General features: G+C 39.1%; 1 protein-coding gene across 1 annotated transcript in view; it reads right to left on the bottom strand.

Annotated features, from left to right (window-relative positions):
• Positions 1-10,829: 10,829 nt before the first annotated feature.
• The window catches only part of LOC126210088 (eukaryotic translation initiation factor 3 subunit F), a 53,395-nt gene continuing 51,384 nt past the window's right edge, over positions 10,830-12,840 (bottom strand). Inside the window, exon 7 of the mRNA XM_049939214.1 lies at positions 10,830-11,228. Coding sequence (XP_049795171.1) covers positions 11,142-11,228 — 87 coding nt within the window. The 3' untranslated portion in view covers positions 10,830-11,141. The remainder of the gene's footprint in view (positions 11,229-12,840) is intronic.

Here is a 12,840-nt window from a genome sequence, read left to right as displayed (position 1 = left end):
TCGATCGTCACTTTTTCTGTCTGTATGCTAGCCTGCAATACTCGATTGAGCCGTGCTTTCGATCATAAGGTAAATCGAAACTGACAACTAGAAGGAAGAGAAGATTGACAGATGAGAGTGCAGGCGCGTAGGAAAATCAACATAAATAAGCAGAATGTGACGTAGAGTTAATCCAATGAAAAATAGGAAGTAAGGATCGAGAGCATGAGATTAATAAGCGTGTTGCAGCTGTTCAGCAACTCACCAAACTCGTGTGTATAAATAGAACTCTTTACGGGAATCATCTTTTTTCGTTTATTTGCCTTTTATCCTCGAGGAATTATAATACGTTTCCACATTCGCTGTTATGCGGAAATCGTTTTCCGACGATTAGCAGATTTGTAGGAGTAATGTGTAATAAAGTAATTCTAAAATAGCTGTATTCTTTTGATAGGTGAGGGTGTTACGCAAGAAGTTATTAGGGCCTACTAAAAAAATGGTTTTAGAGCCGTCAGATCACGCAACAATCTTCTGTCTCGGTTTTGAAGAAGATATCATCAAAGAAAACGAGGAACTTTAGTTTGCTTGAGCCGTTGCCGTGCAGCACAACAAAAACGCACTGTTGTGGGCTCACATCCCAACAGAGAGAAAACGGGGTAGAGAAAGAATTTTTTCGATAAATTAGCACATATTAACCATTGTGGTTCCCTAAAAGCAACCCATTCGAAATACTTTTATTCCTAAATGGTGAAGTGCTATAGCCTCCACAGAAGGAGCAAGTGAGGCTCTGATGGTACCAATCCTGGGCATCAACTGATTAAAGTGTAGGCTTTCCGCTGGATTGAAATGTGTGGTAGAATTAACAAGTATCATAGGTATTTTTATATAAAGGGTCCGTTTGGTGATGTAGTCTGAGGTCCACTGCGGACTCCTGATTAAAATTTTCAATAGTTACCTGTGGCGTCATGCCCCTGTACAATGCCCAAAGGGGGATGCGGGAGCACAACTGGTGTAAATTTATTTTTCCATATGAGTTAGTGTATTTCATTCATTGTATATTGTAGATCCCATAAAGGAGGAGAACCTTCAAGGGTGTAGAACAAGTGAAGGCATTCATTAACAAGGCAAGCAAATCAAAGAAACTTAATCTGTATTAACAATATACTACCACTATATAGCTCAGTGCAATCCCCATGTATATTGAAAAAGTGATACAGCTGGTGTCTCCTCAGTTACAGTACACAGCTGCTGTTTAGTTCCTATTGGTATCTTGATTTCCAATGGTATTTTCAATATTAAATTGTTACATTGCAAGTCTGTACCCAGTACTCCAAGGTCTAGTGGTTCTCTTCGTCTTTTGGTTAGTCATTTCCACTGATGCCAACACAGTTTGGTATTCAAATGAATTTGATGGTGGTGCCAGTATCAAGTACTTTGGCCAGCAAATCTTGGATGATTTCTTCTTTTTATTCCAGTGTATGATCATAAACAAATTGTCCTCAGATTATCAGTGGTGACCACTGTCAGACCTGCAGAAAAAGGGGAAATGAAACACAACCAAGGGGTAGTATATCTTGCAAATAAAAATTGACATAATGAAAAATATTACTTTTGTACATATAAAATACACATGCTTAAAAATGTGATTAAGCATACCTATTTAAAATATATCCTGGTATAATAAAGAGCATGTATTTTACGTGTATGGATAGCAGAAGCACTGAGTTGTTGACAGACACATACAAAAGGGAGAGAAATGCATTCTACTGGAAATTTCCACTCTAATTATATATGTGAAAGTAATGTTTCCTTATAATTTACTGTTTACAAGATATAGACTATCCATTAGTTGTATTTTTTCTAAGGATATGATGATGGTTACCATTGATCAAGATTGACAGTCTGTGGACTATAGACTAAAATAAAAGAAATTATACACTTCATGGTTCATTAAGTTTATTCGTGACTATGTCACAACTTTTGAAATCTTAGACAACTGATAGCAACATATTCTGTCGGTAAAACAGATGAGTAGCTTGTAGGCAGTACATTGCACTGCCACACAATAAGAAGTTACTGCTTTCTCGTCGAGTTGTGTGTGCTGCAGACTGCTCGTAGTGGCAATCAGTTAGGAAGTAAATAGGCTGTATGAGCTTCAGAAATGACTCTTGTTCATATCTGCCAGAATATGTAAATGCTTATCCACCACAGTAATTAACTGCGGAGTCATCCATATAGGTATTTTCTAAGTTGGTATATTTATGGAGGACAGAGAGAAAGACAGTAGTATCTGTAATCTCCTTTGGTCTGCAGTGCAGATCAAGGACAAATTACTCACCAGGGACAGAGAAACACTTCTGTCAAGTTAAAGGCTGGCCAGTTTGCTTCTTAGGGTACCAAGTGTGTGGCCACTCTGCTGGTTAGCGAAAGGGAGAGGTGCTAGTTGGAGAATTTCTGCAGAGATTCACGAGGATGAGAACTGGGTTACAGATTGTGAGGTCTATACTGCAGTGACCTAATTATTGGGCTACTGCACCCAAAATTTTTCTTAATCCGACATCAAGGTCACAATCTGCTTTATCAACATGGGCTCTCAAAAATAATTATGCTGTTTTCCTTAATTGCCCCTCTGTGGGTTGTGGACAGTTACTTCCTCCACTTCTATAAACAATGAATGGAAACAACTGCTGCACTATTTGGCTATCTACATCCTTGGATAGAATCTCATCCTCTGGTAGTAAAGTTGCATACTGTTATCTTTGTGGGCATCAGTATGTAAACTGTGACTGCTTCTAAATCTGTAACTGAAACACTTGTTCATTGAAGACATCTGTGCAAACACTGCCAGATGCTCGTTTGTTTTGTTTTTACAGTACACATTGCAGTTTCTTAGAGAAGGAAGGTGATCTACAGGGAACTTTCATCTCTTGCCCTGCTGCTAAGAGATCAGGATAAATTATCAGTTGTCACAGTGCATCTGGGTGACGGTAGAAGCCATTGCAGTACACTAAAACATTAATATAACTGGCTACTTCATGTATGCTTCTGGGGAAGTCATTTCGCTGCTGTTCGTAGATGATGCCACATCTACTTTTCTGCCGTGGTCCTAGCAGCAGACCACCCCACAGTACTAATTTGTTACAATGCTGCCACTAGTTCTTTCAGCAACTACCTTAAAGATAGTTTTTGTCCTCTGTGAGTGAGAAAAGAACAGCGTAACTGGGGAGGCGTCCCTGGGGATGCCGGAGAGAGATTTCTCCAGTTCAACCAGCGAGATTTTTTTGTTTGTTTCAAAGGCTGGAAAGAAGAGGAATTCTCTCGGTGTAGATAGTCTTGTCTTGTTATGTGACTACAGTTGGAGTCACGAACGATGGCAGTCGAGTTTAGGTTTGTTCTGCACACCTACACCACACATTCTCCAACAACCGATAAGTATTCAGTAGTGTTCTCAGTGCTCTGCTCTGAATACCATAGCTAATGTGATCGTAGCAATTGTTTAATGAATTTTTATTCTATTTGTTGCGAGTTGTCATCGTTGATGGTGGTGGTATGTGATATATATGGTATAAGTAAGCCAGAGATACAATTTGCAGGATATACGCTTTCTTCAAATGGAAAGCATGTGCATACTGCAAGTGTCGCTTGGAATAGTCAACAATGCAATCCTCATCCTTGCCTTGACATGCGCAAATTGCCATAATTTGTGGATTGGACTACAGAGCCTATTTTAGTGCATTTGTAATAACTGTAAATTTTGGTACTGCCTTTACAAAGCTTGATGACAGAGTGCATACTTTCTCATGGTGCTCTGGTATGACAGGTGAGTGGGCATTTTAATTTTTTGGATCTTCTTCAATGTGGAATAGACTGGTGATCAAAGAGGCTCTCCCCTGTCATTAGTCTATTCTGTATTGAAGAAGATCCAAAAGAATAAAATTTGTGCCCGCCTGTCATACCATGGCACCACGGAAAGCTCTTGTTATGCACACAGGAGATAGTTCACAGGGTGTTGTTTTTGACACTTTTTTACAGTTCCAGCAAATGAACTGTAATCTCAAAGGGGATAGCCTCATCTTTAAACCACTCCACAAATGGGAAACATAAAACATTCAGTCACATCAATATGTCATGATAACCACATCAAAGTCCAGGACGGAATAACAACAATATGAAAAGGACTGATTGCTGCACACCACACAGAGGAGGAACAATGAAAGACTGCTACACATTTAAGCTTCCATACACAAAAAAAGTCGGCAGGAAAGGTTATGGCGACTGTGTTTTGGGATTGGAAGGGGGTGTTTTTGATCGATTTCATGCAATCTGGGATGACAATAAACTCAGACAGATATTGTGGAACATTGACCAAACTCCGGCGAGAAATCCAGAATCACTGGAGAGGGCGACTGGAGGGAGGGAGTAGTGCTCCTTCATGACAACACTCGACTCCACGCCGCTCATCGAACACAGGAGCTTTTGAAGAAATTTGGGTGGACTGTTATGCCCCATCCCCCGTACAGCCCGGAGTTAGCCCCCAGTGATTATCACCCCTTCCCAAGCTAAAGAAACACTTAGGTGGCAAACGCTTCAAGAGCGACAATGAAGTCCGAGCAGAGGTCACACGCTTCCTCAACGGGTTGGTGGGAGACATCTTCGACTTAGGAACACAAAATCTGAAGCACCATCTTCAAACGTGTCGAAAAAAATGGTGACTATGTTGAAAAATAGACAAAAGTGTAATCTTTTCAACAATGTAGAAATTAATAACAATAAACAATGTTTTCTATTTGTAAAAAATACGGGGACCATACTTTCGGTACAACTCTCATGTATGAATAAAATGAACACCTTGGCACTCTAAAATTAGTGTTTAGCTCATTGTCTGTCTGTGGCCTAAGATCATGGTGAAAAATGAGTCCTTTGATTATGCTGAACTGCGTATAGGGAGTAATTACACTGATAAGCCAAAACATGACCACTGCCCACCGCATCGCTGGATGCCACCTGATGGTGTTGCAGGCACGTAAGTATGTAAATGGAGCAGACACGGATGAGGAATCACCCTAGGGAAGATACGGGCTGCAAACAGGGAAATCCTTTGAGAGAAGCAACTTTGACAAAGGGCAGATAGGTTTGCAGAGCCTGTAAACAAGTATCTCGAAAACGGCGAAGCTGGTCAAATGTTCATATGTCACTGTCATAAGCATCTACAGAAAGAGTAGGGCAGTGAAACTACTACTAGGCGCTAAATGGTTGGATGTTCACGACTCTTCACAGAACGTAGGGTTCAGAGGCTTGTCTGCTCTGTGAAATTGGATAGATGGTGATCTGCGACATTTCACCTTAAGAGCACAATGCTGGTGCAAGCACAAGTGTTTTGGAGCACACTGTTCATCATCATATACTGTTGAATGTGGAGTTCCGCAGCAGACTACCTGTACGTTTTCACGTGTTGATCCAACGACATCGTCAATCACGATTGCAGTGGCCATGGGACAATTGGGGTTTGATCATCAATCTATGGAAATGTGTCAGCTCTTTGGGTCAATCACATTTTTGCAACACTAGGTTGATCCCTTCATGCTTGATATCTTCCTTGACAGCGGTGTCATCTTTCAGCAGTACAATTGTCCGTGTCTGAGCCAGAACTGTGCTAGTGGTTTGAGGAACATTACAGTGAACTTACCTTGATATCTCGGCAACATGTTGGCTCTTCAGCTTAATCATGTTTTTTCTACACTAGGTCAATGGTAGTCTCCACAAACAGTCATCGAGGTGAATGGCAGCTCGAAATGTGCAGCACGCTATGGATGCAGAATTATGTTATGGGAGACATTCCTCTGTGCTTGCACGAGGCCTATGTTAGTAATCGAAGACACGCTGACAGCTATTCACCACTTGCATCCCTTCATGCTTGATGTCTTCCCTGACGGCAATGTCATCTTTCAGCAGGATAACTGCCTATCCACCGGAGCCAGAAACATGCTGCAGTGGTTTGAGGAGCATTATACTGAACTCTCATTGAGGTTTCATTGACCAATTTTGCGTGATATAAATCCTGTGGAACCCATTTGAGTCTTTATCAGGTGTCAATCACCACATATGCAAAACAGCAGCCCATTATTCAAATTACTTGACCTGTCCATAGACATTTAAAGCCACAAACCTACCAGCAAACTGTTGGATCCTTGATAGGCAGAATTAGTGGTGTATTCTGTGTCAAAGGCAAACAGGCAAGCTATTAAGCAGGTGGTCATAATATATTGGCTTATCAGTGTATAACCAGTATGTTATTAAGCTTATCTCATGATTGAAACACTTCATACATACATTTTCTTTTGTAGATAACACAAGATATTGGGGAGCTGCTTTACTCAACTTACACTGACCCCATCTTCTTCACAGCACTACCTAGGCTGTAAATACTTTAACATTGTAACCTTACATAGAAAGTTTTGTTACATTCCAATAAGCCCACCACTTCGAGGGGCCATTACTTTCAGAGTTTGATCCACTTCACTGCAGATCATCTGTAATGACACTTGTTACAGTTGGAGAAATTCTCTATGGGTGTCGCCTAACAATGTCAATGGCAATCTGGCCCAATAGCCACCACCCCGAATGAAATGGACACTTACTCCATATCATGCATTCCCACACCAGGCATCAGTAGTGCTGTGCCACACTACATCTAACAGTACATAACCACCCTCCCAGGAAGTGCTGGATATCTGACCCACTTGGATGTGCAGTGCTTGGGATTAAAAGCACAGCGGGTTGATGTTTTGCTTAAGGTATCCTTTGCCAAATGGCCCACATTTCTTAAGGATTTGGAAACAATGGTGATTGAAACTAAATGGCTATAAGTTGAGTAGTATTAGCTGAATTGAGTCCCAATTGCCATACCAATGTGTCATCTATGTTGGAAACTACCCTTAGGTAAAATGATTCTCACATTGGTCTCATTTCAGACACCTTTTACAACAGTCGAGAGTTACGGTAGGCCTATTATAGTACCTGACAATACAAAATCCAGAGATTCAGAGGCAGTCATTGACACATGCATAAAAAATTAAGTAAATGAAATACACACTTTTAATGAAGTAGAGTTGTGACTCAAGTGACACCTCAAAGCAGATTCAACTCTATCAAATATTAAGAGTAAATCACAGTAGACCATTGATTATCCAAATGTCTGTCAACCAAATGACCGCTTAACCGAACTGTTACTTGCTTGTGAGTGCCCGGACCCCCTGTATCAATCCCAATAACAGTAACTTATTGTTTGTGCTCAGTTACGATCACTGGTGTCAACTTTGTCACATAAAGTAAACTTATGATATAAAATGCTTAAACATAAATATGTTGTCCTTTCCTTGAGAGAGAAATACAATATCACAAATTTTGTGCCTGAACTTGAGTTTACTGATGGATCAACAAGCCGTAAAACTATAAAGCTAGCCATGAATAGGGATCTAGGCAATGCTGTTTACAAGTGGTTTACACAAAAAAGATCAAAAGGAGAACCTATCTCTGGTCCCACTCTACGTGAAAAGGCAGTTCAATTTAATGAAAATCTTGCGAGGGTCACTGAATTTTAAAGCAAGCAGGTGCTGGTTAAAATGCTTTTAAATCAAGATACAGCATTTGCGAATTTCAAACAGAAGGAGAAAACTGTCTGCTGTTTATTGAGAGAGAACTATCCTTTCAAGGAAGTTAACAATTCTGACACAACTGGGCTCATTAGGAAAGCTTTGCCAAGAAATACTCTTTGTTCCAATTGTGAATTAGCAGCAGTTGGTTCTAAAATGAGCAAGGACTATATTACTGCTTTAGCTTGTGCTAATGCTACTTGTAGCCTTGGTTGCCTATGTTCATCATTGGTAACAGTAAGAAACTACATTTTTTCTAACACATTACGATGTCTGCTATGCCTATTGTTTACACCTCACAAAAGAGCACCTGCATGGATAGTAAAGTTTTCATGGATGTCTATGGAAGTTTTTGTACACTCCATAAAAACTATTTAGTTAAAGAATGGCAAAAAGGAGAAAACATTACTGCTCCTTGACAATGCACCAACTCATACATTATGTGATTTATTTAACATAAACAATGTTCATAGATGTAATGTTTCTTCCATCTAACATACGAGGGCTATGCCGAAAGTTTTTAGTAGAATGTGTGAAAAAAAAAAATTATTTGCAAAAAAAAGTTTACAACTTTTCAAAATACTCTCCATTAGTATGTATACATTTTTCCATTCTCTGAAACCACTTAGAAAATGTGTCAGTCCAAGCTTCTTTTGGGATGTCACTTAGTGCACTCTCATACACTGCAATGGCCTCTTCATCTGATGAAAACTGCTGCCCTAGAATTTTTTCCTTAGTCTTAGGGAACAGAAAAAAGTCACAGGGGGCCAGGTCAGGTGAATAGGGGGGATGGGGTTATGCTCGCACTTTTTCCTTCCCCTGAAAGTCCATCGTTCTGGCAGCCCTGTGCGCAGATGCATTATCGTGATGCAGCAGAAGGTGCCCACTCTTGGACTTTGGATGCTGTGACTTCCATGTAGCGATGACTTTTGGAAGACAATCGTTCACGTACCATTCGGCATTAACTGTACGACGTGTATCCGAGGTCACAGATGTGAGATGCCTGATCTTTGTGAAAAAAGTTGCCACCATCTTTTCTCCAGAGCTCCGACTTCGCCGAACTTTTGTGGGTGGTTCCTCCCCTGGAAAGCACCACACAGAAGACTGTCTCTTCATTTCAGGGTCATAATGGTAGACCCACGTTTCATCACCTGTGACGATATTTTAGGTGTCTCGGGACTTCCCTCCATTGAATTTTTCGAGCATGAAACGACACCAGTCCACTATCGCCTCCTTTTGGCTTCCTGTCAGGGAAAGTGGCACCCAACGGGCACATCTCTTAGTAAGGCCTAAGTGACTATGAATGATGGTATGTGCTGCTGTCGATCCAATATTTAGGGTCCCTTCAATGTCGCAAAATGTAAGATGTGGATCTTCTTTGATCATTTTCCTCACAGCATCAATGTTTTCAGGAGTCACAGCGGTTGCTGGCCGACCGGGACAAGGTTTGTCTTCAATTGACTGCCGACCCCCTCGAAAACTCGCTAAACGAATTTCTAACTGTGGCCCTAGAAGGGGAAGCTTCACCAAAAACACGCAGCAAAGAAGAATGGCAATCTTCAGCACTTAAACCCTTTTTATAATCATAAAAAATCATGGCACGAAAGTCGTGGCGTGACAGCTCCATCCTGCACCGTCTCTGACTCGGCACTGCCTGTGCTTTCTTACCGCGCTGTGGGGGGGATCACCGCTAGCCAAGGGCTGCGCGCGCACGTCCCAAGGTCGAAAAACATCGCTCTTTCAAATGAAAACAACCCCATTGTCCTCTGTCTTACGGTTTACGGGCTGCTAAAAACTTTCGGCATAGCCCTCTTAACCACCTTATTACTGCCCATGATCAAGGTGTTACTGAAACTTTCAAACAGTTTTATTGGAAAGTATTGTAATCCAAGCTACTGTTAGAAAGAGAAGAGAGAGATAAGAAATTCTATTAATAAATCATAAAAATAGGGAGTTGAAAGATGTGTCATAAATGATTGGAGCAGAACAGGAACAGAATTTGGAAAAAGCCTGGAATGAAACTTTGGGTTGGTGGAAGTTTTTAATAGTCTATTTAGAAACGACAAACAGAATGATATGTTTGAACTGCTCAATATGCAAAAAGAACGCACTTGCCGTGAATGTGATGATGATCAACAATGGATGAGTGTCGACAAAGATCCAGGGCAATAAATTGGGCACAACAGGAGAAATTGTAAACCTTGTCACTGATAAGGCTGACGACACTGGAATCTCCTCGACTAGTGGTACCAGCAGCTTCTGAAGCATTTAAAAGTTTAGATACCACCTTGCAATGGTTTGAAGCATAAGATGCTTGTAAGCAGGTTTGGTTGCTTAGATAGAATGAAATTAAGGATTTTTTTAAGCATTAATTCTATACACGAGTACTATATATGCAAAATGTATTTGTATTACATATTTATTGTTTACTACACACATTCCTACTGTAATTGCCTTTGTAATAATACAAGAGATTCAAGTTTTTATTGGTAAATGAAAGTGTATGGTTAGATTATTTGAATAAACTGGTCTTCTGAACACCTATATCCGCCACTTTGTTCAGATAATCAATAATATAATTTTCTATGTACAGTTTATTCATTCTTAAATAAGTAAAAATATAATATTGATTGCTTGTTTCACATACAATGATTCTGCAAGATGTGTAATTCTTAAGGATGGGAAAAGCTGCATGTATTAATAAAGTGAAGAAAAAACTGTATACAACAATGTAGAACAGCATACATTTAGGCAACACCATCATAATTTGGTATCTGTACTTCATGGATACACCAGTAAATAATAATGCTCAATGTACAACATTTAACTCACATACACATATTAATAGATGGAAAACATAGAAGTATTCAAGTAAACTTGATGCTTCTGAAGCTTGTTTGTATGTGTGTGTAATCTTTTACAGCAATTACCAGTACATCTTTCTTTCACTACCTCAAACTAATGTTAATTTAATCATACATGTAAAGTACTAATGCTGCTAGTGTAACTTTGTTGATGGCTGGTAACTCATTAGTTATAGAATTCATACAATGTGGAAAATTCATTTCATATCAAATATTACAATTGAAGAAACTACTTTTCAAGTAAAGCAGTATCACAAACAGTTATTTTTTATCATACACTTTCCTTCTGGAGAGGAATGGAGGAGAGCAGTTAAGATAAGAATGTAACAAAATCTTTACAACAGTATGCCAATTAATTTATTAGAAGTTAATTCTTCCAAAAAAAAACTTTGCTTTTCCAAAGATCCAGTTTATTACATAAAATCACAAAATATACAAAAACATGATTTCTTTCACTGAAAACACTATTTTTGTGAACTCAACACATGAGCTCATTTGAAGATTGGAAGGCAGATTATTTACACTGATTATGTTTACGTGGCAACTGATGATTCATGTTCGTTACAATCGAGTCCCTGCTCTTCGCGAGAAACAGGAACTAATCTGCTGGCTAGGAAATATATTACTCCAGCCAGGATGGTTATCATCATAGTGTCGTTATGAGTGTCAGCTTCTCATTCAGCTGCAGCTGCGTCTTCGTTAACTGTGCTAATGTTATCACCATTAACAAATCCTGCGAAAAAAATAAGTTTCTCGTTATGTTCACTTACTGCTTTTCTGGAAGGTAAAACAAAATTTTACACTTTAAAAACACTAATAAACGAAAAGACAACATTCTAGTGTGAGTGTGCCATTTCATTTCTTCACCACTCAATGGCCCAACTGAGAATCTTTGCCTTAAAAGGTTAACATCCTTAATTTTCTATCAGACTGTTTACTATTACTCTTTACTGAATGATATTCATATTTTATATATGCTCAACTATTCTGTATCTTTATTACCATATTTTCAACTGGAACTCTCAAGCCCACACTTAAAATTTGTTCCAATAACTGGAATTTAAAACTCATCTCACTACTACAAAAATTGCTCTTCACTTTTATTGGTTTGAAGTATAGAGGCTTGATCATTAAACTGCAGCCCGAAACAAATTTTTATACTGGCTTCAGTTGACAAACTATTTTTACTATCAATCTGTTTGTGATCACATTGTACTTAAGCCACTACTCTGGGTTTCAACATCCAACTACAAAATTTTAGTTGCCTAACTGATCCCCGATTCTCCAGAAACTGAATCTTGGTAAACTACCCATTTTACAAGTTTTATCTTTTGTAGCTCACAGTTCACATCTTTCTGTAAGAGATACATATAATAGCAGAAATTATGTACCTCACTATATAAAAAACTACATCCAGATTATAAAGAAAACTAAGAGATACTACGGTTTGTAGTGCCACTGACAATGTCATTCGAGAGAGAGCTCAAACTTGGAAATGGACATGGATAAGAACAAGGAATGGAATCAGCCATGTTCTTTTCAAAGAAATCATTGTTGGACTTGCTTTTGGCACTTTATGGAAACCACAGAAAAATCATGGACGAATGTAGACTTTTAACTCTGCTGCCCCAACAAATGAAATTGGTTTCTGCTTAGTCTTTCTTTCACTATCTTTATCTGCTGTTTTGTTGAGCTCAGGGAAGACTTCTGGTAGAGGTCTTCTTATGTATTTGCTGTTCATAATTTATTCTTGTTTTCCATCTACCCTACAAGCAGCCCCACCCCTCATTTACAGATTACTCAGAAATACCCTGGGACATTACTTACAAATTAGAAGACAAAATGAGTTAATCATTTCACTATGTCACACTAACTTGCATTCAACAATCTAGGAAAAGATAGATTGTTACTTACCATAAAGAAGACATGTCGAGTAGCTGACAGGCACGATTAAATCTTTTAATCATACCTGTCTACAACTCTACGTGTCTTTTTTTACAATAAGCAGCAGTCTATCTTTTCCTACATTGTCGATATTCCTACCTGGAATTTTCACTGTCTAATTTGTATTTAACATATGCCAAAAATCTAGTAATAATTATTTTGGTTCTATGGCACGTGATAGTTAACCAATGACCAACAAACACACACTGGCTTGGCCGACAAGTGTCACAGTAATGTACTTCCCCCTCCCCCCATTCTGACCTGAAATTGACCAGAGTCAATGTACTGAACATACTAGAACTGAATCATAGTTAACTTATACTCAGCTCACAGTTTTTGCTGATATGACACCTGGGCTGACCTCTACCAAATTCTTGTCCCTTTGAGTTCTTGCAATTAAA

The sequence above is a fragment of the Schistocerca nitens genome, chromosome 10, assembly GCF_023898315.1.
Source record: "Schistocerca nitens isolate TAMUIC-IGC-003100 chromosome 10, iqSchNite1.1, whole genome shotgun sequence".
Classification (NCBI taxonomy): Eukaryota; Metazoa; Arthropoda; class Insecta; order Orthoptera; family Acrididae; genus Schistocerca; species Schistocerca nitens.
The sequence above is the reverse complement of the archived record's forward strand: the minus strand, read 5'-3'. Positions and strand labels throughout refer to the sequence as shown.